General features: G+C 44.1%; 1 protein-coding gene across 1 annotated transcript in view; it reads left to right on the plus strand.

The window, feature by feature from the left end:
- Positions 1-491: 491 nt before the first annotated feature.
- The window catches only part of DCAF12 (DDB1 and CUL4 associated factor 12), a 30,315-nt gene continuing 6,859 nt past the window's right edge, over positions 492-23,947 (plus strand). The window contains exons 1-7 of the mRNA XM_044265502.1: positions 492-862; positions 1,955-2,209; positions 15,434-15,640; positions 16,774-16,834; positions 21,455-21,648; positions 22,627-22,692; positions 23,784-23,946. Of these exons, the coding sequence (XP_044121437.1) occupies positions 785-862; positions 1,955-2,209; positions 15,434-15,640; positions 16,774-16,834; positions 21,455-21,648; positions 22,627-22,692; positions 23,784-23,946 (1,024 nt within the window). The 5' untranslated portion in view covers positions 492-784. The remainder of the gene's footprint in view (positions 863-1,954; positions 2,210-15,433; positions 15,641-16,773; positions 16,835-21,454; positions 21,649-22,626; positions 22,693-23,783; position 23,947) is intronic.

Consider the following 23,947-nt stretch of genomic DNA (forward strand, 5'->3'; position numbering starts at 1 on the left):
CCAGGCAGGGCAGATAGGTACTCTTCAGAGGAAAAGTCTGGCCACGCGGTTGTTGATTCCGGGCCGGACTCCACCTTGCGAGGGTGGGGGAAGGAGGTCCTGCCTCCCCGCACAGAGTCCAGCCCTTGGTGTCAGCGCTCCGTTCGTGATAGGTTCCGGGAAAGTGCGGCGCTCAATAAGAGATAACCAGTGGCAGCCGCCGGGTAAAGGCGTGTGCTGGGAGGCATTCCTTCCCGGAGCGAGGACTGTCGTCCCCACTTCCGGGTGCTTGCTGATGGGCAGGCGGGCGTCCGAGGTCGACCTCCAGAACGCAGATTCCTCTGACCCCAGGTCTTCCACCTACAGCGGCCATCTGACGACCGTTGGAAATGCGCGGGCCGCCGCAAAACAACCGCTGCGGACTCTCCACTTGCAGGCCCTAAACCCCACCCCTGAAGGCCCGGCAGCGTCTCCGTGGCGACAGGCTGCGAAGTGCGGCTGCGCAAGGGTGACGGAGCGCGGGCGAGGGGGAGGGGGTGTTTTGGTTCTAGCCGCTCGCCGTCCTTTCAGACTCGTTCGTCTGAAAGCTTCTCGTTCCTTCCTACCCTACCCCTTCCCTTTCCCTTTCCCGGCCCCAGTCCTCCCTCCCTCCTTTCCCTCTGCCTGCCTTCCCGGGTCCGGGCCGTTTTCCGGGCCAGACGCACAAAAGTGCGCGGCCCCGGGGCCCAGTATATGACCCGCCGTCTTGCTAACCCTCGCTACCCCCGCCCCATGTGGCTGCGGGGCCGCTGCGGCGCTGCCCACTATGGCCCGGAAAGCAGTTAGCAGGAAGCGGAAAGCGCCCGCCTCGCCAGGAGCTGGGACCGACGCTCAGTGCCCGCAGGTGAGGTCTAAGAGGCCTGGACCCGGCTTATATCACCGAAGCATCCAGGGAGAAATAGGGTTCTAAGGTCGGGGAACTGGAACCGGGGACCGAGGTCTGTAGTCAGAGGTGGGCAAGAGCGGAGCCCCAGCCTTTTGGGACAGGGCCGGGCTCTCGAGAGTTCATAGGAGATCAGAAAGGTCGGAGGAATGAGGAGCTAAAGGGGAAACTTGGGAACGAGGCATACTCCGCGGAAGGCCTACAGCCGGTAATGGGGCTTAAAGGAAAACTAGAATCTTGGCTTTGGAGGAAGAAAACCGACGTCGAGGAGGATCAGGAACAAAACCTCCCAGAAGATACTGGGAGGGAGAGTGAAGTCTCCCTTTGGGGGCCCTGGGAAGTGGAGATAATTGCGTCCCTTATATGGGAAGGAGTTTCCCTCTGGATACCTCAAGCCCTGAGGTGGGCTTTTTGGTTCTTGGACCGGTATAAAAAACATCAGTTCTCATATATCATCCCTATAACGCTCTCGTTGAACGCGTATTCGGACTCCTATTTCACATGCTTCCTGCCCCGTTGGTGTTTGATTTTTCGAATTCTTCAACGGCCTGGAGCCTCAGCCTGGGGACGGGGTCGCCCTGATAGCGCATCCCTGGAAGGCCTGGTACCCCATGCTGGCCCCAGCTGCACTCTCCATGCTCCATAGGGAGTACAGACTGAGAGTAAGAAGGGTCCTGAGTAGCGATGTAGCCCAGGTCGGTGTAGTAATTATTTGGTACTTCATTCTGTTCTCTGTCAAGGATAAGTTAAGGGGCTCTGAAACCTTCAGCCCTAACAGAGCTAGTAAACCTTTTGACCTCTTTTCTGCTTCCTTTCTGTTGTCTTTATCAGCTCTTGTTTCTCATAGATAGGTTTGTCTATGAGCAGCATCTTCTCAGTGTTGGAAGAGTTAAACTGGACTTGCTATATCCAGATTTCTGGTCTGTTGTAATTGTATTTCTGTTGTATGTAAATCCTGCAGGATGAGTTCTTGGTGAGTTCTCTGATACAGAAGGATCCCTTGTTCTGAAGGAAGGTAGCCAAATCCCTAATTTCTAACGTTGCTTTTCACAGTTTGGCTGGGATCACTCATTGCACAAAAGGAAAAGACTCCCCCCAGTGAAGAGATCCTTAGTGTACTACCTGAAGAATCGAGAAGTCAGGCTTCAGAATGAAACCAGCTATACTCGAGTGTTGCATGGCTATGCAGCACAGCAGCTTCCCAGTCTGCTGAAGGAGAGAGAGTTTCACCTTGGGACCCTTAATAAAGTGTTTGCATCTCAGTGGCTAAATCATAGGCAAGTGGTGTGTGGCACAAAATGCAACACGGTAAGTGTCTGGGGGGTAAGTGAACCTTATCTAGGGGCTTGGATACATTTTGGCTCTACATGTTGTAGAACTTCTCACTGCTCATTTTCCTATCAGTTTCTTTTGGGAGGAGATGCCTCACTCTGCTTTCTGTTCCCTTCTATCTGTTGATAACTCTTCCTCTCTTTTTGTCCCTTTTCCCATGTCCTCATCTTCCTGATAAATCTTCAGAGGAGTCTGTTTCTTTAGGCCTTTTGCCGTACAGCTGTTCCACTGCTTTTAGGGTTTTTTTGGCCTCAACTTTTTTTTTTTTAATTTTATTTATTTATTCATCAGAGAGAGAGGGCGAGAGAGCAAGCACAGGCAGACAGAGAGGCAGGCAGAGGCAGAGGGAGAAGCAGGCTCCCCGCAGAGCAAGGAGCCCGATGCGGGACTCGATCCCAGGACGCTGGGATCATGACCTGAGCTGAAGGCAGCCGCTTAACCAACTGAGCCACCCAGGCGTCCCTGGCCTCAACTTTTTAATGTTGCTTTTTAAGTCAGAGATCTTAGAGGATCTTAGAGCAAAGACTTAGGAAAGAATGATGCTCAGGGCATCATTCAGGATACATAAAAGTGGAAACCTAGATCTTATCTGCTAAACTAAGGGCATATATAAAAATATTTTAAGTAGCACTTGGAGAGCACTTTGATGCAGTTGGTTAAGCGTCCGACTCTTGGTGTTGACTCAGATCATGATCTCAGAGTCATGAGATTGAGCCCTGGGTTGGGCTCCACGATTAGCATGGAGTTTGCTTGAACTTCTCTCTCCGTCCCTTGGCCCCTTCTGGTCATGTGCTTGCACTCTCTCTCTAAAACAAATAAATCGTTTAAAAAAAATAACAAAGTAGGGCACCTGGGTGGCTCAGTTGGTTGAGCAACTGCCTTCAACTCTAGTCATGATTCTGGAGTCCTGAGATCCAGTCCCTCGTTGCTCTCCCTGCTCAGCAGGGGGACTGCTTCTCCCTCCCTCATGCTCACTCTCACCCATTCTCTCTCTCTTTCAAATAAATGAATAAAATCTAAAAAAATAAGTAGCACTTCGTTCAGGATAGGAACAAAGCAAACCTTCCCCCCCGCCAAACATTCTCTTTCAGGGAGTAGAATCTAAATTAGAATTAAAGATACCCTTTAAGGAGCGCCTGGGTGGCTCAGTGGGTTAAAGCCTCTGCCTTCGGCTCAGGTCATGATCCCAGGGTGCTGGGATCGAGCCCTGCATCGGGCTCTCTGCTCAGCAGGGAGCCTGCTTCCCTTCCTCTCTCTCTGCCTGCCTCTCTGCCTACTTGTGATCTCTCTCTGTCAAATAAATAAATAAAATCTTAAAAAAAAAAAAAAGATATCCTTTAAGAAAGGGAAGAGAATGTGTATTTGGTGATATATTTCAGGATGTAAATGTTTGTTCTTGGCAAAGTAGCCTCCTGAAAATGATTCAAAAGAGAAGAATTAAGTATTACATGAGGAGGAGAGTGTTTTTACACAGAATGAGTTAGAAAATAGCTATAAGTGAATAAAAGAAAAAATTTATAACCTACATAATAAGCACAGTTGTAGGCACAGATAAAATATATCAATCCAGGATTGGATATTGCAGATATGATTGGAACAGAAGGACACAAATATGATGTCAGAGGAATGGCAAGAGGCCGCGCCTGGAGGTGAAAAATTATTCCAAATGAAGCATGAAAAAAGATGGGTTATAAACACAACTGCTTTCTCTGTTTTCACCTTAGCTTGGGTGGATAGACAAGTTGTGTCATGGTGGTTGGTTAAATTCACCTTAGGAATACATCTTGGAGTAATTGAAAGAGAAAAGGTTGCTCTAGATAAAAGTGTCTTAAGCATTAGAAATGTTTATAAACGATACAGGCAAAGATTTAAACATGAGTTTTAAGGAAGGAAATAATAATGGTGGTGGTTGGGGCCCAGCTGGCATTTCCTCTTCTGTTGAAGGTTTTAGTTTATCATACAGAAGCCTTTCAAAACTGAGTAGTGGTAGCAAGCCTCTACAAAACTTCCTTTTCCTAGTCTCTCAGGCCACCACTCATGGTTTAAGAGAACTGTTATTATTGTCACTTGAAGTAGAAAAAGAGTCTTCCAGGGCACATGGATGGCTCTGCCTTCGGTTCAGGTCATGATCCCAGGGTCCTGGGATTGAGCCCCGCATCAGGCTCTCTGCTCAGCAGGTAGCCTGCTTCCTCCTCTCTCTGCCTGCCTCTCTGCCTACTTGTGATCTCTGTCTGTCAAATAAATAAATAAAATATTTTTTAAAAAAAAAGAAAGAAAAGAAAAAGAGTCTCCCATTGGAGGACTTCATTATACTCTCCACATATACCATTATAGTGTTTTGCCCAGCAAATGTTGAATTATAAAAGTTAATCATAGTCGTCTTCTTGAATTTATTGACCATGTTTTGAAAGTTTGCATAATGTTAAGTAATAGTCTAATGTACTCTTAATACCTACCTCTTTCTGTCTTCCTGTTTCTTAACCTAACATGTTTAAGTGAGGTCCTGTTTTCTTTATAATTTGTCTTGTTACTTGCTTAGCTTCCAGAACTAAAGCAGAGAACCAGGAATGCTGCTCTTTGAACTTTGTGACATTTGGCAAATGATTCCCTTATCTGTGCCTTTGTTTTCCCATCGGTAACATGGGAGTAGTAATATCCAGAACTGAGAAGGTGGCTGTGCACATCTTGGGAAATTCTTGATGTTAGCAATATCATTCTTACACAAAAATAGTAGTGGTGATAATGAATGCAAAGCTTCATTTTTTAAAAAAGATTTTATTTATTTATTTATTTACTTGTTTGACAGAGACAATCATTGGAAGCTATTTTGTAACAAAAGGAGGGGTGCCTGGGTGGCTCAGTCAGTTAAATGTCTGCATTCCACTTGGCTCAGGTCATGATCCTGGGATCAAGCCCTGTATGGGCTCTCTGCTCAGCAGAGTTGGCTTCTCCCTCTTCCTCTCCTTCTGCTCCTCCCCCTGCTCCTGCCCATGCACACTCCCTCTCAAATAAATAAAATCTTTTTTAAAAAAATTAATAAAAGGAGAATACTTGAGTACTTTATGGTAAATCACATCTGCATGATATTATGCAGAAATTAACATAGTTGTGAATACTAATAACGCACAGCTTTTCTTCTTTTTTTTTTCAAGATTTTTTTTTTATTGGGGCACCTGGGTGGCTCAGATGGTTAAGTGTCAGCCTTCAAGCTCAGGTCATGATCTCCTTGTTCTGGGATACGGCCCTGCATCCCTGCTGAGCAGGGAGTCTACTTCTCTCTCTCTCTGCCCTCCCCCACCCCCAATGCTTTCTCTCTTTCTCAAATGAATAAATAAAATCTTTTTTTTTTTTTTTTAAGATTTTATTTATTTATTTGACAGAGAGAAACACAACAAGACCAAGTACACAAGTGGGGAGAGTGGGAGAGGGAGAAGCAGGCTCCCTGGTGAGCAGGAAGCCTGATGTGGGGCTCCATCCCAGGACCTTGGGATCATGACCTGAGCGGAAGGCAGACACTTAACCGACTGAGCCACCCAGGTGCCCCAATAAATAAAATCTTTTTTTTTTTTTTTTTAAGATTTTATTTATTTATTTGACAGAGAGAGATTACAAGTAGGCAGAGAGGCAGGCAGAGAGAGAGAGGAGGAAGCAGGCTCCCTCTGCTGAGCAGAGAGCCCGATGCGGGACTCGATCCCAGGACCCTGAGATCATGACCTGAGCCGAAGGCAGTGGCTTAACCCACTGAGCCACCCAGGCGCCCCCCCCCCAATAAATAAAATCTTAAAAAAAAAAAAAAAATAGGTGTGCCTGGGTGGCTTTGTCTGTTAAGTCTGCCTTCAGCTCGGGTCCTGATCCCGGGGTCCGGGGAGCAAGCCCCGCATCAGGGTCTCCTCCCTCTCCCTTTGCCTGCTGCTCCCCTTGGCTTGTGCTCTCCCTGTCTCTGTCAAATAAGTATTTTATTTATTTATTTGAAAGAGAGAGAAACCATGAGTGGTGGGTAGTGAGGAAAGGTAGAGGGAGAAGGAGAAGCATACTCCCCACTGAGCCAGGGGGCTTGATTCCAGGACTCTGGGATCATGACCGGGTCTGAAGGCAGCAGTTTAACCAGCTGAGCCACCCAGGAGGCTAAACACACAAAGCATTTGATGCCTTAAATGTAACACACAAAATTATTATTTGTTTTTAAATTTACTTATTTTAGTAATCCCTACACCCATCCTGGGGCTGGAACTCACAGCCTCGAGATCAATAGTTGCACGCTCCTCTGACTGAGCCAGCCAGGCGCACCAAGATACCAAAATTCTTACTTCTTCTTATTATAGCTATACACAATTATGCATGCATGTGGTTAAGGACTAAACAGGAACTGGACAAATGAAAAAAAAAAAAAACAAATTTGAAAGGGGGGGCACCTGGGTGGCTCAGTGGGTTAAAGCCTCTGCCTTCGGCTCAGGTCATGATCTCAGGGTCCTGGGATTGAGCCCCGCATCGGGCTCTCTGCTCAGTGGGGAGCCTGCTTCCTCCTCTCTCTCTCCCTACTTGTGATCTCTCTCTCTGTCAAATAAATAAATAAAATCTTTAAAAAAAAAAAAAAGAGAGAGAGGGGACACCTGGCTGGCTCAGTCAGTGGAGTGTGTGCCTCTTGATTCTGGGGATCATGAGTTCAAGACAAAAAGTTTAGACAAAGAGTTTAGACAAAGAGTTTACTTAATAAAAATTTTAAAAAGGGACATTTGGGTAGCTCAGTTGGTTAAGTGTCTGCTGTTAGCTCAGGTTATGATCCCAGGGTCCTGGAATCGAGCCCTGCATTGGGCTCCCTGTTCAGCGGAGAGCCTGCTTCTCCCTCTCCCTCTGCCTGCTACTCCTGCTTGTGCTCTTGCTTGCTCTCTGTCAAATAAATAAATAAATAAATTTTTTTAAAATTCTTTTTTTAAAAGAGAGGATTTGGAGTGCTCTGTCTTACATTTTATAATTTCCATTATTGTTGATAAAATAATGTTAATAAACTTTTTTTTTTTTTTTTAAGATTTTATTTATTGGGGGGCCTGGGTGGCTCAGTGGGTTAAGCCTCTGCCGCCTTCGGCCCAGGTCATGATCTCAGGGTCCTGGGATCCAGCCCGGCATCCGGCTCTCTGCTCAACAGGAGCCTGCTTCCCTCCTTTCCCTATGCCTGCCTCTCTACCTACTTGTGATCGATCTCTCTCTCTAATAAATAAAATCTTTGGGGAAAAAAAGGTTTTATTTATTAGAGAGAGAGAGCACGAGTGGAGTGAGGGGCAGAGGGAGAAGCCGACTCCCTGCTGAGCAGTGAGTCCATTATGGGACTCTATCCCAGGACCCTGGGATCATGATCTGAGCCAAAGGCAGACACTTAACTGACTGCCACCCAGGCACCCTATACTTTTCTTTTCTTTTTCTTTTTTTTTTTTTAATTTACTTCAGCCACATGAATGTTGTTGTTAAAGATTTTATTTATGTATTTGACAGAGAGAGGTCACGAGTAGGCAGAGAGGCAGGCAGAGAGAGGGGGAAGCAAGCTCCCTGCCGAGCAGAGAGCCTGATGCGGGGCTTGATCCCAGGACCCTGAGATCATGACCTGAGCAGAAGGCAGAGGCTTAACACACTGAGCCACCCAGGTGCCCCGAATGTTGTTTTTTCTTAGCCTAAAACAGTGGTGGAAATGGCCTTGCTCAGTTACCATTCATTGCTTGTCTGGTGACAAAGATTGAACACAGTTATATATTATACATATCTTTTGTGGAGAGGGAATAAAATTGGTGGTAGGATATATAACAAAAGGAGTTTCCTTTCTGAGTCACACAGGAATTTTTTGGAGCCCAAAATAACATCTAGAGATCTTGCTTCTTATTGGGCAAGTACACAACCATATTACCCTCTTTATGCTATAATGCTCAGGAAATAAAAGTGAAAGAAAAAGGATTATATAGTATTATCATTGTTTTAATACTGTTATTACTGAAAGCTTACAATTTCTTAATATACCCAGATAAATAATATGGGACTACAAACTCTGTTCTCCAGTAATTTGTGGCTTAGATGTAAGGCTCCCTGCTAATTCTGATTAGATGGCTCTATACCTAAAAATGCTGTAGGGGAAGAAAAAGGTGAGAATATCTTGTACAGAAATTGTTTTCCTCTGTATAATTTGTACATAAATATTAGCATCTTTGAGTGCTGTAGAAAATCAATTTCTGTCTTCCATAGGAAAAAGTGAGGACTTGTGTAAAGACAGATAGTAAGCCAGTTCTTTATTTACCTTCTACTTTTCTTTTTCTTTTTTATTTGTATTCATTTGGTTTTTTTTTTTTAAAGATTTATTTATTTGACAGAGATTACAAGTAGGCAGAGAGGCAGGCAGAGAGAGAGGAGGAAGCAAGCTCCCCGCTGAGCAGAGAGCCTGATGTGGGGCTCGATCCCAGGACCCTGAAATCATGACCTGAGCTGAAGGCAGGGCTTTAACCCACCAAGCCACCCAGGCGCCCCTCATTTGTTTTTTTTTAAAGCTGGGCATGGACCCCAACACAAGACCTGATCCCAGGACCTTAGGATGATGACATGAGCTGAAGGCAGCCCCTTAACCGGCTGAGCCAGGCAGGCATCAGTTCTGTTGGGTTCTGATTTTACAGTTTGAGAGTTTTAACCAAATGTTTGTCAATGTGCTTTAAGTAGCTGAATCTCTGTGGTATACTGTCAGAGACTCTTTACTGGCTGACTTTGGGTGGGTACTAGGCAGAATCTTAGGTGTCTTGCTAAAGGTGACTTTGGGACTTATTTTTACGATTTTTTAAATTTTATTTTTTATTTTTTTAGTAGGCTTTATGTCCAACGTGGAGCTTGAACTCAACAACTCATAGATCAATAGTTGCATGTTCTACCAACTGAGGCAGCTAGGTGATGTCATTTTTCATAGAGCCCTCCAAAATCAGGGATTAGAAATCAACTTTCTGGGGGCATCTAGCTGGCTCTGTCAGTGGAGGATGCTACTCTTGATCTTGCAGTTGTAAATTCAAGCCTCATGTTGGTTGTGGAGATTTCTTAAAAATCTTTTAGGGCGCCTGGGTGGCTCAGTGGGTTATGTCACTGCCTTCGGCTCAGGTCATGATCTCAGGGTCCTGGGATCAAGTCCTGCATCGGGCTCTCTGCTCAGCAGGGAGCCTGCTTCCTCCTCTTTCTCTCTCTGCCTGCCTCTCTGCTTGCTTGTCATCTCTCTCTGTCAAATAAATAAATAAAATCTTTAAAAAAAAATAAAATAAAATAAAATCTTTAAAAAAAAAACAAAACTTATTTAATACCATACCATGGACGGCTTTCCATGCTTTGTTTTGTTTTTTAAGGTTTTATTTATTTATTTGACAGAGACAGCAAGAGAGGGAACACAAACAGGGGAAGTGTGAGAGGGAGACATGGAGCAGGAAACCCCATGTGAGACTCTTTCCCATGACCCTGGGATCATGACCTGAGCTGAAGGCAGATGCTTAACAACTAAGGCACCCAGGCACTCTGAACAGTTTTCCATGTTAATAAAAACCCTCTACTCCATTTTTTCAAGATCAAGAGTTGCGTGTTTTGCTGAGTCAGTCGGGCGCCCCATTCTTTTTTTTCTTTTTTTCTTTTAAGCTTTTATTAAGTAATCTCACCCAGTGTGGGGCTCAAACTTACCATCGGAGATCAGGAGTTGTATGTTCTTCTGACTGAGGCAACCAGGCACCTTTGAGCACCCCATTCTTTTTTTTTTTTTTTAAGATTTTATTCATTTATTTGACAGAGAGATCACAGGCAGGCAGGGAGAAGGGGGAAGCAGGCTCCCCGCCGAGCAGTGAGCCCAATGTGGGGATCGATCCCAGGACCCCAAGATCATGACCTGAGCCAAAGGCAGAGGCTCAACCCACTGAGCCACCCAGGCACCCCATTCTTTTTTTTTTTTTTTTTCAATTTATTTATTTTCAGAAAAACAGTATTCGTTATTTTTTCACCACACCCAGTGCTCCATGCAATCCGTGCCCTCTATAATACCCACCACCTGGTACCCCAACCTCCACCCCCCGCCACTTCAAACCCCTCAGATTGTTTTTCAGAGTCCATAGTCTCTCATGATTCACCTCCCCTTCCAATTTACCCCAACTCCCTTCTCCTCTCTAACACCCCTTGTCCTCCATGCTATTTGTTATGCTCCACAAATAAGTGAAACCATATGATAATTGACTCTCTCTGCTTGACTTATTTCACTCAGCATAATCTCTTCCAGTCCCGTCCATGTTGCTACAAAAGTTGGGTATTCATCCTTTCTCAGGGAGGCATAATACTCCATAGTGTATATGGACCACATCTTCCTTATCCATTCATCCGTTGAAGAGCATCTTGGTTCTTTTCCATAGTTTGGCGACCGTGGCCATTGCTGCTATAAAGATTGGGGTACAGATGGCCCTTCCTTTCACGACATCTGTATCTTTGGGGTAAATACCCAGGATGGGCACCCCATTCTTAAAAGCTCTGTAATAGTCTATTGTGTGGCTATACCCAACCCCTGTGGTGTCTCACTATTTAAAATTTTAGGTGCATCTGGATGGCTTGGTTGGTTAAGCATCCAGCTCTTGATTTCAGCCAGGTCATGATCTCAGGGTTGTGAGATCAAATGCTGCATCAGGCTCTGCACTAGGCAGGGAGCCTGCTTAAGATTCTCTGTCTCCCTCTCTTCCTTCCCCCATCCTCTCTCTCTAAGTAAGTAAAAAATAAATGCTCACTTTATTTTTAAAAATTTATTTATTTATTTATTTGATAGAGCGAGAGTGCGCACACAAGCAGGGGCAGTGGCAGGCAGAGGGACGGAGAAGCAGGCTACCCATTGAGCAGGGAGTCCAATGTGCAACTTGCAGGACCCTGAGCTCATGACCTGAGCCGAAGGCAGAGGCTTAACCAACTGAGTCACCCAGATGCCCCTTCATTTTATAGTTTTTTAAAGATACACCCAATGTGCCCATTATGAGGCTCAATCTCAACAATACCAAGATCCAGAATCCTGTGTTCCATCTTACTGAGCAAGCCTGGTGCCCCAAAATTAATGTATTTAACTAAAACTGTTTACTCGTTTCCTTAGCAGAAGTTTCTAAAATTGAAACCGTAGTGTTTACACTGTTCAATTTTTGATGCGTACTGTCTGAACATATTCTTTTGTTCTTTGTCTTGACTTTTCTTTGCTCCTACCCATCTTCTTGGTTTGGGATAAGGAATGGATTCTTCTGCTTCATTTTCAGTTGTCTTCTCTTTGCCCAACTTTCAGCAGATTCAGGCTGTCCACTTGGCTTTTCCTGTCTGACTTAGTATAATTTATTTTGTTGTCTGATCTATGTAGATTTGCTTTCCTTTCCTTTATTAGGCTGCAGCTAAAACACTTTGCAGTTTTAGAAACTTTGTGAGCTCCTCTATCTTATTAAGCTGTCTTGATCTCTCTGTGTGCATTTTGCATGCATCTATATACACTTTACATGCATTCGGATGTACTCTGTAGTCTTATAAGGGGCGCCTGGGTGGCTCAGTGGGTTGGGCCGCTGCCTTCGGCTCGGATCACGATCTCAGGGTCCTGGGATCGGGTCCCGCATCCGGCTCTCTGCTCGGCCTGCTTCCCTCTCTCTCTCTGCCTGCCTCTAAGTCTACTTGTGATTTCTCTCTGTCAAATAAATAAATAAATAAAATCTTAAAAAAAAAAATAAGCTTCCTGATTGTAAGGATTTTGCTTTCTTTTTTCCCCTCTCTGTTCTAGAATGTAAGCTGCAGGGAGCCATTGAGACTCAAACTTACCTTGCCATGCTGCTAATTCCTGGCAGGGATCCCAGTAGGTTAATGTAGGTTAATGTAGAACAGCCCCATTCTGGGATTTGTTAACAGAAGCTTCATGAAGCCTTGGCGCCTTGTCAGTGAGCTTGGGGAGATATTCTGTGGCAGCTCATTCACAACCCTTTCCCTTGCTTTGAAAAAGCAAAAGGATTCTGTCCTTCACATGGTGCTTTGTCATTCCTCTGCAAGAGTGAGGTTGTGTGGGAGCGCCTGGGTGGCTCAGTGGGTTAAGCTGCTGCCTTCGGCTCGGGTCATGATCCCAGTGTCCTGGATCCAGCCGTGCTTCCTCCTCTCTCTCTGCCTGCCTCTCTGCCTACTTGTGATCTTTGCCTGTCAAATAAATAAGTAAAATCTTAAAAAAAACAAAAACCACAAAGGCTCACAAAGTGAGCAGTTAATTTTCCTTCATTAAACATTTGAGGGGCTATGTTGTATAGAGTTCATTTGCTCTAAAAGAGTAAGAAACCCACTCATGTTTATTGGAAGGGATAGGTCGCAAACCCCAAAAGCACAAAGTATCTCTAGATCTCAAAATGAAACAGAACTTGGAAAACCATTAGAAACTAAAGGTGTTCATGCTATTTCTCTTCTATTTCCTTCTCTTTGGGAGCTGACTTTGGTAGAAATTAGCCATCCATACAGTTTGGCCTAGTGCCACTGAGCCAGTTTCACCTTCCCGAGAGAATTCTATCCATCCAGTATAGCCTCTGGACTGGTCCTCCCTGAGTGAGGAGGGGTAGTTCTCCTCTCTTGGTATTTCTCCGATCTGGAGGTCTGGTCTTACATCAGACACCTAGATGTGGGGTGTCTAACATTTTTGGGCAGCCTGCCTGAAAGATGTCTTCTACAAGCACTTAGCACATAGCTTTGCATTGTTGAGGCAGGATCATAGAACCAATTAAGATAGTCCCCTGCTCTTTGAATTGGGAAGGCATTATTAGCTTGCAGGAGGGAAAAGACAAGATTTTAAAGAGCGTGATACAATCTAAGTGTTGTGGGTAGTTAGCTGTCTGGAGAACCTATAAAAGAAAAGTTAACCAGCCTGAATATTTAGGGAATATTCAGAGAGGACATGTCTGAACTGAATCATGAAAGATAAGTACATGCTGTCCAGGTACAGAAAAGGGAGAGGGGGAGCATTTCTGGCATTGTGAAGACCATGAGCATGAAACAAAACAAAAAATTACATTTTGTTGCAGAGTTTTGTGTGAATAATAGTTAATAAGCTGTTATTTCTAGAGCATAGATCCATGGCAGGATGTAAAGCTAGAGAGAAAGGTTGGAGCCAAATTGAAGAATCTTGATGCCCTGAAAAGGAGTTTAGATTTAGGTAAAGAGAAACCAGTTTTTATTTATTTATTTATTTATTGGGGCACCTGGGTGACTAATTCAGTTAGGCATCTGACTCTCAGTTTCAGCTCAAGTGGTGGTCTCATGGGCTGTGGGATTGAGCCCCTTGTCGGGCTCCTTGCTGAGTGGGGGGGTTTGCTTGAAAGATTCTCTCCCTCTCCCCTTTCCCCTGCTCATTCTCTCTCTCTCTCTCAGATTAAAAGAAAGATTCAGGGGCACCTGGGTGGTTCAGTGGGTTAACGCCTCTGCCTTTGGCTCGGGTTGTGGTCTCAAGGTCCTGGGATCAAGCCCTGCGTCAGGGTTTCTGCTCAGCGGGAAGCCTGCTAACCCCCCCCCCCACGCTTCTCTGCCTGCTTGTGATCTCTGTCAAATAAATAAATAAATAATAAAAGAAAGATTTAGTTTAGACAGAGTACGTTTGCATGCAAGTGCATGAGGGCAAGGGGAGTGGAAGAGAGAATCCCCAAGGAGACTCCCCACTGAGCCCAGAATCTAATGCAGAGCCCAATCCCACAACCTTGAGCCCATGACCCAAGCAGAAATCAAGAGCTAACTGCTCAACTGCTCAACTAACTGAGCCACCCATGCGCCCCATGGATATTTATATTTTATCTGTGTATACACACACACACACACACATATAAACTTTTAAGTATTTTTATTTATTTTTGCACATGAGAGAGAGCATGCTTGAGTTTGGGGGAGGGGCAGAGAGAGAAGCAGGCTCCTGGATGAGCAGAGAGCCGGATGTGGGACTCTATCCCAGGACTCTGGGATCATGACCTGAGCCAAAGGCAGGTGCTTAACTCACTGAGCCACCCAGGCATCCCACCTATGGATATTTTTAACTGATTGCTGTTTTTATAAAGATGACCGATACAATATAGAGAATAGTTTTGATGGTGGCCTTGTTTGAAGGCGCAAAGACCAGTTGCAGTTGTCCAGACAGGTGATGAGAAAGAGGATGAGAGGCAGGAGCCAACTGAAAGAATAGTTCTCCTTTCATAGATCTCCTTCCGGTGCAAGCAGGTTACTTTATACAGAGATTTGACATGATTTGGCTTCATCACAAGAATTGCTGAGAGGCTTTTAAGCTACCTTCCTCTGTACTAAAGTATATGGTCACATTGCTAGCACCTAGAACAGTACTTGGTATTTTAGTTGGTGCTGAATGAATGAGAGAGTGAATCATTTAATCCCATAAAGAGTTTAATAAAGACAGGAATATTCTTTCTTAGAGACCGATCTTTTCCATAAAACGTTTCTTTGAGTTAAATCTGGCAGAGTAGAAAGGTGTTAGATTGGAAAAGAGGTGGAGAAGAGCTTGTCATATCTCTAGTCACTCCAACAAACCTAATGTTTACAGTACATTTAATAGTAATTGTGATGGGCTCTGGGAATTTCGTTTTTAAGTTTTTATACATGGGTAGATGAGAATTAGATAATATAAAATACGTCCAAGGGGTGCCTGGGTGGCTCGGGGTTAAAGCCTCAGGTCATGATCCTGGGGTCCTGGGATCGAGCCCCACATCGGGCTCTCTGCTCAGCAGGGAGCCTGCTTCCCCCCACCCCTCTCTCAGCCTGCCACTCTGCCTACTTGTGATCTCTGCCTGTCAAATAAATTAAATTTAAAAAAAAAAAAAAAAAAAGTCCAAACTGGCAGAAAACCTTTAGTCGGGTTCTTTAGGTCCACAGTCTAATACACATCCTCTTTGAAGCTGTCTTTGAATCCCAGGCAGAATTTATTGCTTGCTAATCTGTGTTCATGTAACATGTTATCTTTGTCTCTATGTATTTTCTTATTTTCATATTTCATTTGACTAATATCCCTGACTATGCCTTTAGCAGTTCCCGGGGTCTAAAATGTTTGAGGGATAATTGAATAGGTAGTAGACATTAATTAAAGTTTAAGGGATAATTGAGTGAATGGGTGTTTGGACCCCAGGTTAGCCACATGAAAGAGAAACTGTCAACTTATGTGTGTCCCTTTTCTTGTAGCTGTTTGTAGTGGATGTGCAGACAAGCCAGATCACCAAGATCCCCATTCTAAAGGACCGGGAGCCTGGAGTTGTGACCCAGCAGGGCTGTGGCATCCATGCCATCGAGCTGAATCCCTCCAGAACTCTGTTAGCCACTGGAGGAGACAACCCCAACAGTCTTGCCATCTACCGGCTACCTACACTAGATCCTGTGTGTGTGGGTGATGTAAGTTTCCCCAGTAACTGTAGAGGTAGCTTTGTTCCCCAGTAACTGTAGAGGTAGCTTTGTTCTTAAGCAGAGCCTGGTAAGTAACATGGACCTTCCTCCCACATGCCCCCTGGGAAGGAATAGTTTCCTCTAAATTTCTGCTGACTACAAGGGTATGGGGGGTAAGTTGTGAGGGTAGAAATACCAAAATGGGGACTGAACACCCCATAGGGAAGTATATTGACAGTGTGTGTTTGATAAGGGGATGAGCAGCATACTTTAGGGCCAGCAGCAGTGGTTTGGTGTTTTAATGCAGTGTCTGTGTATGTCCCATTGCCCATAGTCACCAAAGTTTATTAAATCATTCAGCAACTATTTATTGAGCTTTTTATGTCTGGGCATTGTTTCAGAAACTGGGGACAATGTGGTGAATAAAACAGATAAAATTTTCTTATGGGGAGGGACCTAAATTTCTGCCTCTTGGAGGGAGACCTATAAACCAATACATAGACCAATAAATATTTTCCAGCAGTATATCAGAATGTGATAAGTGCCCTGGAGAAGAGTAAAGGCAGATTAAAGGGTTAGTGGTGGAGAATGCTGTTTAGAGGATGGATGGTCAGGGAAGTCCTCATTGCTAAGAATGACATTTGAGTAGGAAGACACAGAGGAAGTGAGAGTGAGTGCAAGTCATGTTGATGTCTGGAGGAGAAGAGTTACAGATAGGAGGAACAGCAAAGAGGTCAGGTATAGCTGTTGTAACAGGAAGGACAGAGAAGAGTGGTAGGATGAGGTTAGAGGGATTAGAGGTGGGTGATCGTGTGTAGGAGCCCAAAATGAGATATCCAGAGGTTAGAAGGCAAGACCTGTGTGTCTACCAGACATGTTCATTGCCTGTAGGAATGCCAGTTTCATTTCAGCTTTGAGCTTCTCAAGACAGAAGTTAAAAATTGTGAAAAAAAAAAATAATAATAATAATAATTAAAAAAAAAAAAAGTTAAAAACGGTGGGATCCTGCCCTATGTGTTAAGCTCATCAGAGATCAGAATTGTAATTTTTACAAAGATATTTTCAGTCCGACTGTAAGCTTTTAAAGAGTGTGACTTGTAATCCTTTTTTACTAATTTTCTTTTTTTTCTCCCCTCTCCAAGGATGGACACAAGGACTGGATCTTTTCCATTGCATGGATCAGTGATACTATGGCGGTGTCTGGTAAAATTGACCTTTTGTATGGAGTTTTTGTTTTGTTTTGTTTTGTTTTTTAATTTTATTTATTTATTTGACACAGAGAGAGAGATGACAAGTAGGCAGAGAGGCAGGCAGAGAGAGAGGAGGCAGCAGACTCCCCGCCAAGCAGAGAGCCAGATGCAGGGCTCGATCCCAGGACCCTGGGATTATAACCTGACCTGAAGGCAAAGGCTTAACCCGCTGAGCCACCCAGGCGCCCCTTTTGTATGGAGTTTTTTTGTTTTTGTTTTTTTTTAAAGATTTTATTTATTTATTTGACAGACAGAGATCACAAGTAGGCAGAGAGGAAGGCAGAGAGAGAGGAGGAAGCAGGCTCCCTGCTGAGCAGAGAGCCCGATGCGGGACTCGATCCCAGGACGCTGGGATCATGACCTGAGCCCAAGGCAGAGGCTTTAACCCACTGAGCCTCCCAGGCGTTCCTTGTATGGAGTTTTGATGTGGCAGGGAGGGAGGGAGACTAGAAGTTAAAAGGGATAGCAGTGTGATTAGAAATAGCCCAGTAAACAGACCATTGGGTAGGAGATCTTATTACCAGTATTGGCTCTTTCTCTAACTTACTGTGTCTCCTTGGATAAGTCATTTCCCCTGTATATTCCTGATCTGGCAAGAGGAGTTACCAGCATTCTTCATTTATTATTCATACTCTGCCTTGTTCCCAAAAGTATGTGTGACAGCATGTTATCCACAATGTTTTTGTGGGCTTCATTGTGACAATGTTGTGAAAGTGTTTTGGAATAGTTGATGTGAAGTATGAGGAGTAGTTATTTACTGTACAACTATATGGTGTGTTTCTTGTTGATAAAAGCTATAGGATTGGGGGGAATTTCTTTCCCAGTGGAAGACATCAGAAAAAATACATGGAAGTGAGTGTAGAGAAGGTAATCTATAGAAACACAAATGCTTTCTGGATACCCACAGCACCCTAGAAAGTAGGCTCAGAGTGCTAACCAGTTTTGCTCGGGACCCATATGTAAAAATATAGTACCCCAGTTCTAGATTCTTAAAAACATTGTGTGTCACTAAGAAAAACCTAACAAAAAACCCTCTTAGCTACAGTTTCTTTACTATCTTCTCTGCTAGCATGCTTATTATCTATATCTTGAAATACCCCTGATATCCATCCATATTTTTTCTTTGCTTCTGTTCTGTCTTCTCCAGTCAATCTTCATGATGCTGCCATACTAGTTCTTTAAATTTTGTCCGGGTCTGCTGGGTGGCTCTGTTGTTTGGGCATCTGCCTTCAGTTCAGGTCATGATCCCAGAGTTTTATATCGAGTCCTGCATTGGGCTCCTTGCTCAGTGGGGAGCCTGCTCATTCTGCCTGCTTCTCCCCTTGCATATGCACTCACACGCTCTCTCTCTCTCTCTCTGGCAAATATGTGGGTAAAATATTTGAAAAATAATTTTTAAAAAATTTTTAAATATTTTTTCCTTATTATAAAAGTAATAAGTGTTTATCATAATTTTTTGTATATATATTTTAAGATTTATTTATTTTTTTGAGAGAAAGAGCACAAGCAGAGGGAGAAGCAGAGGGAGAGGGAGAAGTAGGCTCTCTGCTGAGCAGGGAGCCTGACGCAGGACTTGATCCCAAGACCCTGAGATTATGACATGAGAGGAAGGCAGACACTTAACTGACTGAGCCACCCAGGGGCCCCCATAAGAAAATTTTTTTAATACAGATAAACAAAAAAGACAATAAGAATTATCCTCGATATCTCTACCCAGAGATAATCACTGTCAATATTTTTAAAATACCTTGCCAGTCATTTTTCTGTACTTATTTTTTAGTTGGTTAAAATGGGATCATACAGAAGGATGAATATGTAGATAAATGTGCCAAGTACAATAAATTGTTGATTGTAGAATATAGATGTAATTGAACAGTTCATCGTAAAATTCTTTCAATATTTCAGTATGCTTGAATTTTTCATTATAAAACTTGCGTAGTTTTATTTTTTAATTTGCATAATAAGCCATGCATAGTTCTCCAGATATGTCCTCTGACCTTTTCTAGATTTCACATGTGATAAAACCTCTGCATTAAATCCCTGCCCATAAGCCTTATGGCTTATTCAGTAGATTTGCAGTGTGGGAAGGGCACCTTCTAGTCTAAAGGAGAGTTGGTAAATAACTTTATGGGAAAGGAATTTTATTTTTATTTATCTACTTATATTTAATATAATATAAATATATTTATATAATAAATATTCAAGCCCCACACTGGGCTCTAGCATGGAACCCAGTGTGGGGCTTGAACTCAGGACCTTGAGATCAAGACCTGAGCTGAGATAAGGAGTAGGATGGTCAACTAACTGAGTCACTCAGGTGCCCCTAGAAAGGAATTAGGTGCTTCATTTTTGTATACTAGGGAAAACTATATTTTTAAGTATTCATTTTTTGTAGAACAGTCGTTATTTATTTTTTAAGTAATCTCTACACCCAACATGAGGCTCGAACTCACAACCCCGAGGTCAAGAGTGGCATGCTATACCAACTGAACTGGCCAGCTGCCCTATATAGTCATTCCTAACTTGGGGCTTATGGTCCCTCTGGACCCATGGAAAGCCTTCAAGAGGTTCATGAACCTCCCTGAAGTTGAATGTGCAGTGTGGTGTTTGGTGTATTTTTCTAGGGAAGAGGGTCTTTAATATTCCTAGGTCTCTCAGAGGCATATAGTCAGAAAAGATTAAGCACCACTGATTTCAGGTGGAGGGTCCCAAACCCTACTGCCAGACATTGGTTGTGCGTGCATGCCTGGTGACCAAGCCAAACGTTTGGCTTGGAAAATTACTGAGTTTTCTCAAACTCTGTAGTACTCTCTTTTAAAAAATCTAGTGCCCAGCTAGCTCAGTCGGTAGAGCATAAGACTTAAAAAATTGGGGCACCTGGGTGGCTCAGTGGGTTAAGCCTCTGCCTTCAGCTCAGGTCATGATCTCAGGGTCCTGGGATTGGACCCTGCATTGGGCTCTCTGCTCAGCGGGAAGCCTGCTTTCCCCTCTTTCTCTGCCTGCCTACTTATGATCTCTCTATCAAATAAATATATATATATAATCTTTAAAAAAAAGAAAAAAAAACGGGGCACCTGGGTGGTTCAGTGGGTTAAAAAGCCTCTGCCTTCGGCTCAGGTCATGATTCCAGGGTCCTGGGATCGAGCCCCGAGTCGGGCTCTCTGCTTGGCGGGGAACCTGCTTCCCCCTCTCTCTCTGCCTGCTTCTCTGCCTACTTGTGATCTCCATCTGTCAAATAAATAAATAAATAAAATCTTAAAAAAAAAAAAAATCTCTTAAAAAATCCCAGCAAAGGGGGCGCCTGGGTGGCTCAGTGGGTTAAGCCGCTGCCTCTGGCTCAGGTCATGATCTCAGGGTCTTGGGATCCAGTCCCGCATCGGGCTCTCTGCTCAGCAGGGAGCCTGCTTCCCTCTCTCTCTCTGCCTGCCTCTCCATCTACATGTGATTTCTCTCTGTCAAATAAATAAATAACATCTTTAAAAAAAAAAAAAAAAAAATCCCAGGAAAGGAGGGGCGCCTGGGTGGCTCAGTGGGTTAAGCCGCTGCCTCTGGCTCAGGTCATGATCTCAGGGTCCAGGGATCGAGTCCCGCATCGGGCTCTCTGCTCAGCAGGGAGCCTGCTTCCCTCTCTCTCTCTGCCTGCCTCTCCATCTACATGTGATTTCTCTCTGTCAAATAAATAAATAACATCTTTAAAAAAAAAAAAAAAAATCCCAGGAAAGGAGGGGCGCCTGGGTGGCTCAGTGGGTTAAAGCCTCTGCCTTTGGCTCGGGTCATGATCCAGGGTCCTGGGATTGAGCCCCACATCGGGCTTTGTTCTCCGCAGGCAGCCTGCTATCTCCTCTCTCTCTGCCTACTTGTGATCTCTGTCTGTCAAATAAATAAATAAAATCTTTTAAAAAAAAAAAAAAGAAATCTCAGCAAAGGATGCCTGGGTGGCTCAGGTCATGACTCCAGGGTCTTGGGATTGAGCCCATATCAGGCTCCCTGCTCAGCAGGAGCCTGCTTCTCCCTTTCCCACACCCCCTGCTTATGTTCCCTCTCTCTTTGTCTCTCTCTGTCAAGTAAATTAAGTCTTTTAAAAATAAATAAATAAATAGTAAAATTAAAAATCTCACCAAAGGTTAAAAAAAAAAAAACTCACCAAAAGTTAAAGGTTATATTTTAGCTCCTACATCTTAGTTGAATCATTCCTCTTGTAGCTCTTTTTCTTTTTTTTTTTTTAAAGATTTTATTTGTTTATTTGACAGACAGAGATCACAAGTAAATGGAGAGGCAGGCAGAGAGAGAGAGAGAGGGAAGCAGGCTCCCTGCTAGCAGAGAGCCCGATGCGGGACTCGATCCCTGGACCCTGAGATCATGACCTGAGCCGGAGGCAGCGGCTTAACCCACTGAGCCACCCAGGTTCCCCTCCTCTTATAGCTCTTAAGGTATACTGTTTTCTGTTTTGCAGTGGGCCACCTGACCAAGCTTTAGCACATATGAGGATGATGTACAAAGATCTTGGTTTCTGTAGGACTGTCCCATAGAGAGTTGGGTTATGTCTGACATCTGTGGTCTCCTTGCCCTGTAGGCTCACGTGATGGCTCTATGGGACTCTGGGAGGTGACAGATGACGTGTTGACCAAAAGTGATGCAAGGCACAATGTGTCACGGGTCCCTGTGTATGCTCACATTACTCACAAGGCCTTAAAGGACATTCCCAAGGAGGACACAAACCCTGACAACTGCAAGGTCCGGGCTCTGGCCTTCAACAACAAGAACAAGGTATGAGCTCACCATGGAGGAAGGCTTTTCCTATTGCTTCAGCTTCTGGGCTTGTATCTTGGCACTTGGCTTCTCCTTCCAAGTCAATACTTGCTAATATAGCTTAGTTCTGAGCCCATGGAGGATTGAAGGCTGAGGGTTGCTGGTGAGAAATTATAACTGAGATTATGAAACCCTCCCTTGCACTGAGCTCTGCAGTATTTCTCTGGAGGGTCCATCTTTGTTGGTCAGCCATGCAGAGTTACCCTAGGGACACTAAGGACACTTTTGATTTGACTGTCTCTCATTTGCACTTGCCTTTGCAGGTGCTCTATTTTGGGTGTGATTTTCATACATACCTCTGAAGACGATGGCTTTTTTTCTCTTTGGTATTCAGTTTCTCTTCATGCTTCACTGCCTCTTCTCAACCTACCAGCAGGTCTTACCTAATCATTTAGTCAGATCTGAAACTGGGGATATTAAGTAGAATGTTGGGATGGGGACTCAGAGCCAAAAGAGAGGAAAAGCTCCCAAAATCTCAATCAGGCCACATTTTGAAGGGTAGTTCCCTTAATCTCCTCTAACTTCTGGCCATAACTGTAGCCAAGAGATAGACTGAGATTCTCCACTCATAGAAGTTCTCATACTGCCATTTATGAAACTCTCCTTCATGTGTTTATTCTGCTGGAACTATTTAACAGGATGTCATAGGAATGATTGCATAGTAAGAGCTTTTGGAATCATGGGTGTTTACATTACTGCTAGAACCTGGCTTCCTTCTTGAGTTCTCCCAAATAGCAACCTTAATTTAATATGCCGTCCAGCTGTATTCCATGGAGTGAGGTGATGGGCTGACCATCCCTGGCCCCCCTGCTGGAATCATGGGATAAGAATGAATGACGAGTGGGAGGACCCCAACCTTCAGGGTCCTCCCCTGCTTACCACCATGTATTAGTTGCTACAGACTGAAATATAACCTGTTTTTCATTGCTCTTGTAGGAATTGGGAGCAGTATCTCTGGATGGTTATTTTCATCTCTGGAAGGCTGAAAATACACTGTCTAAGGTGTGATGAACATGACTTAGTGGTTTTACCTGAAAGTTCACCTTTTGGTTAAAATACTTTTGTTCTTCCCGAGCCTTTTCATTCTTGCCTAAGTCACCAGTTTTCCAAGGGTCTGGGCATGTTAATGCACAGTGCATGGAGCTCTGAATCTAACATGCCTCTCTTAAAAGTCTTTTAAAGAGATCAGAGGGGGAGAATCTTTCACATTGCAAGGACTTGCTGTCTGCAAGCAGTCCTCTAGTCCACAAGGCATTTAAGTATTAGCTTATGGATTATTGGCAATTTAGAACGTTGAAAGGGCAGGAAAACCTAGAAGTTAGAATTACCAGCTACTGAAAATCAATTAAACTAGATAAACTATCTCTGAAATAATAGATAATAAGAATATTTATAATCTTTACAAGCAACTTCTGCACAAAGTGAAACCAACCTGTGGGTCCCTCTTGTCCCAAAGACTTCTGCTGCTTATTACTTCTGTGACAGACTCTTTCTCAAGAGGAAGCAGAATTCTAGGAATAACTGACTCCTTCATGTCAAGCAGCCTTTGAGCTCCACTGACCTTGGTTGGTGCCTTCCATTTAGTAGGCACCCACTAAGAATGGGGTGAATGACAAGGATCCAGGATTAAGGCTGAGTGTTGTTAGCTGAGGTTGACCCTGTCCCATGAGTGTGCTGTTTGTAGTGTGTAACTCCCATACAATTGGGAAGCTAGGCTGAGAGTAGCCAGAAATCAGCCCCTTTATCTGAAGAACAGTGAGGAGGGTGGTAGCAGAGAGGGTCATGGCAGAGAACAGCATGACCATGGCTGGAAATAACCTGTAGGTCTAAGCCTTTCTGCTTCTAATTATTTAATTCCAAATTAATCTTTTTCCCTAATCAGTCCTTTCCATTACTGAGATCTTACTGCATATTAGTTACCCTCTCTTTCTCTTACTTAGTGGTGAAACAGGGCATTATTTTTGTCTTTTTGTCTCTGACTTTATGTGGTTTGTGTTTGAAGGAAGCCCATGGTATTGGGCTAACTAAAAACACTCCCCTGTAGGATGCTCTCTGGTACTGCCGTGGGTCCCTCACTTCTTTCTCTGTTTCAGCTCCTCTCCACCAAACTGCCATATTGCCGTGAGAATGTGTGCCTGGCCTATGGTAGTGAATGGTCAGTATATGCAGTGGGCTCCCAAGCTCATGTCTCCTTCTTGGATCCACGGCAGCCATCATACAACGTCAAGTCTGTTTGCTCCAGGGAGCGAGGCAGTGG

Source organism: Neovison vison, chromosome 9 (genome assembly GCF_020171115.1).
Source record: "Neovison vison isolate M4711 chromosome 9, ASM_NN_V1, whole genome shotgun sequence".
NCBI lineage: Eukaryota > Metazoa > Chordata > Mammalia > Carnivora > Mustelidae > Neogale > Neogale vison.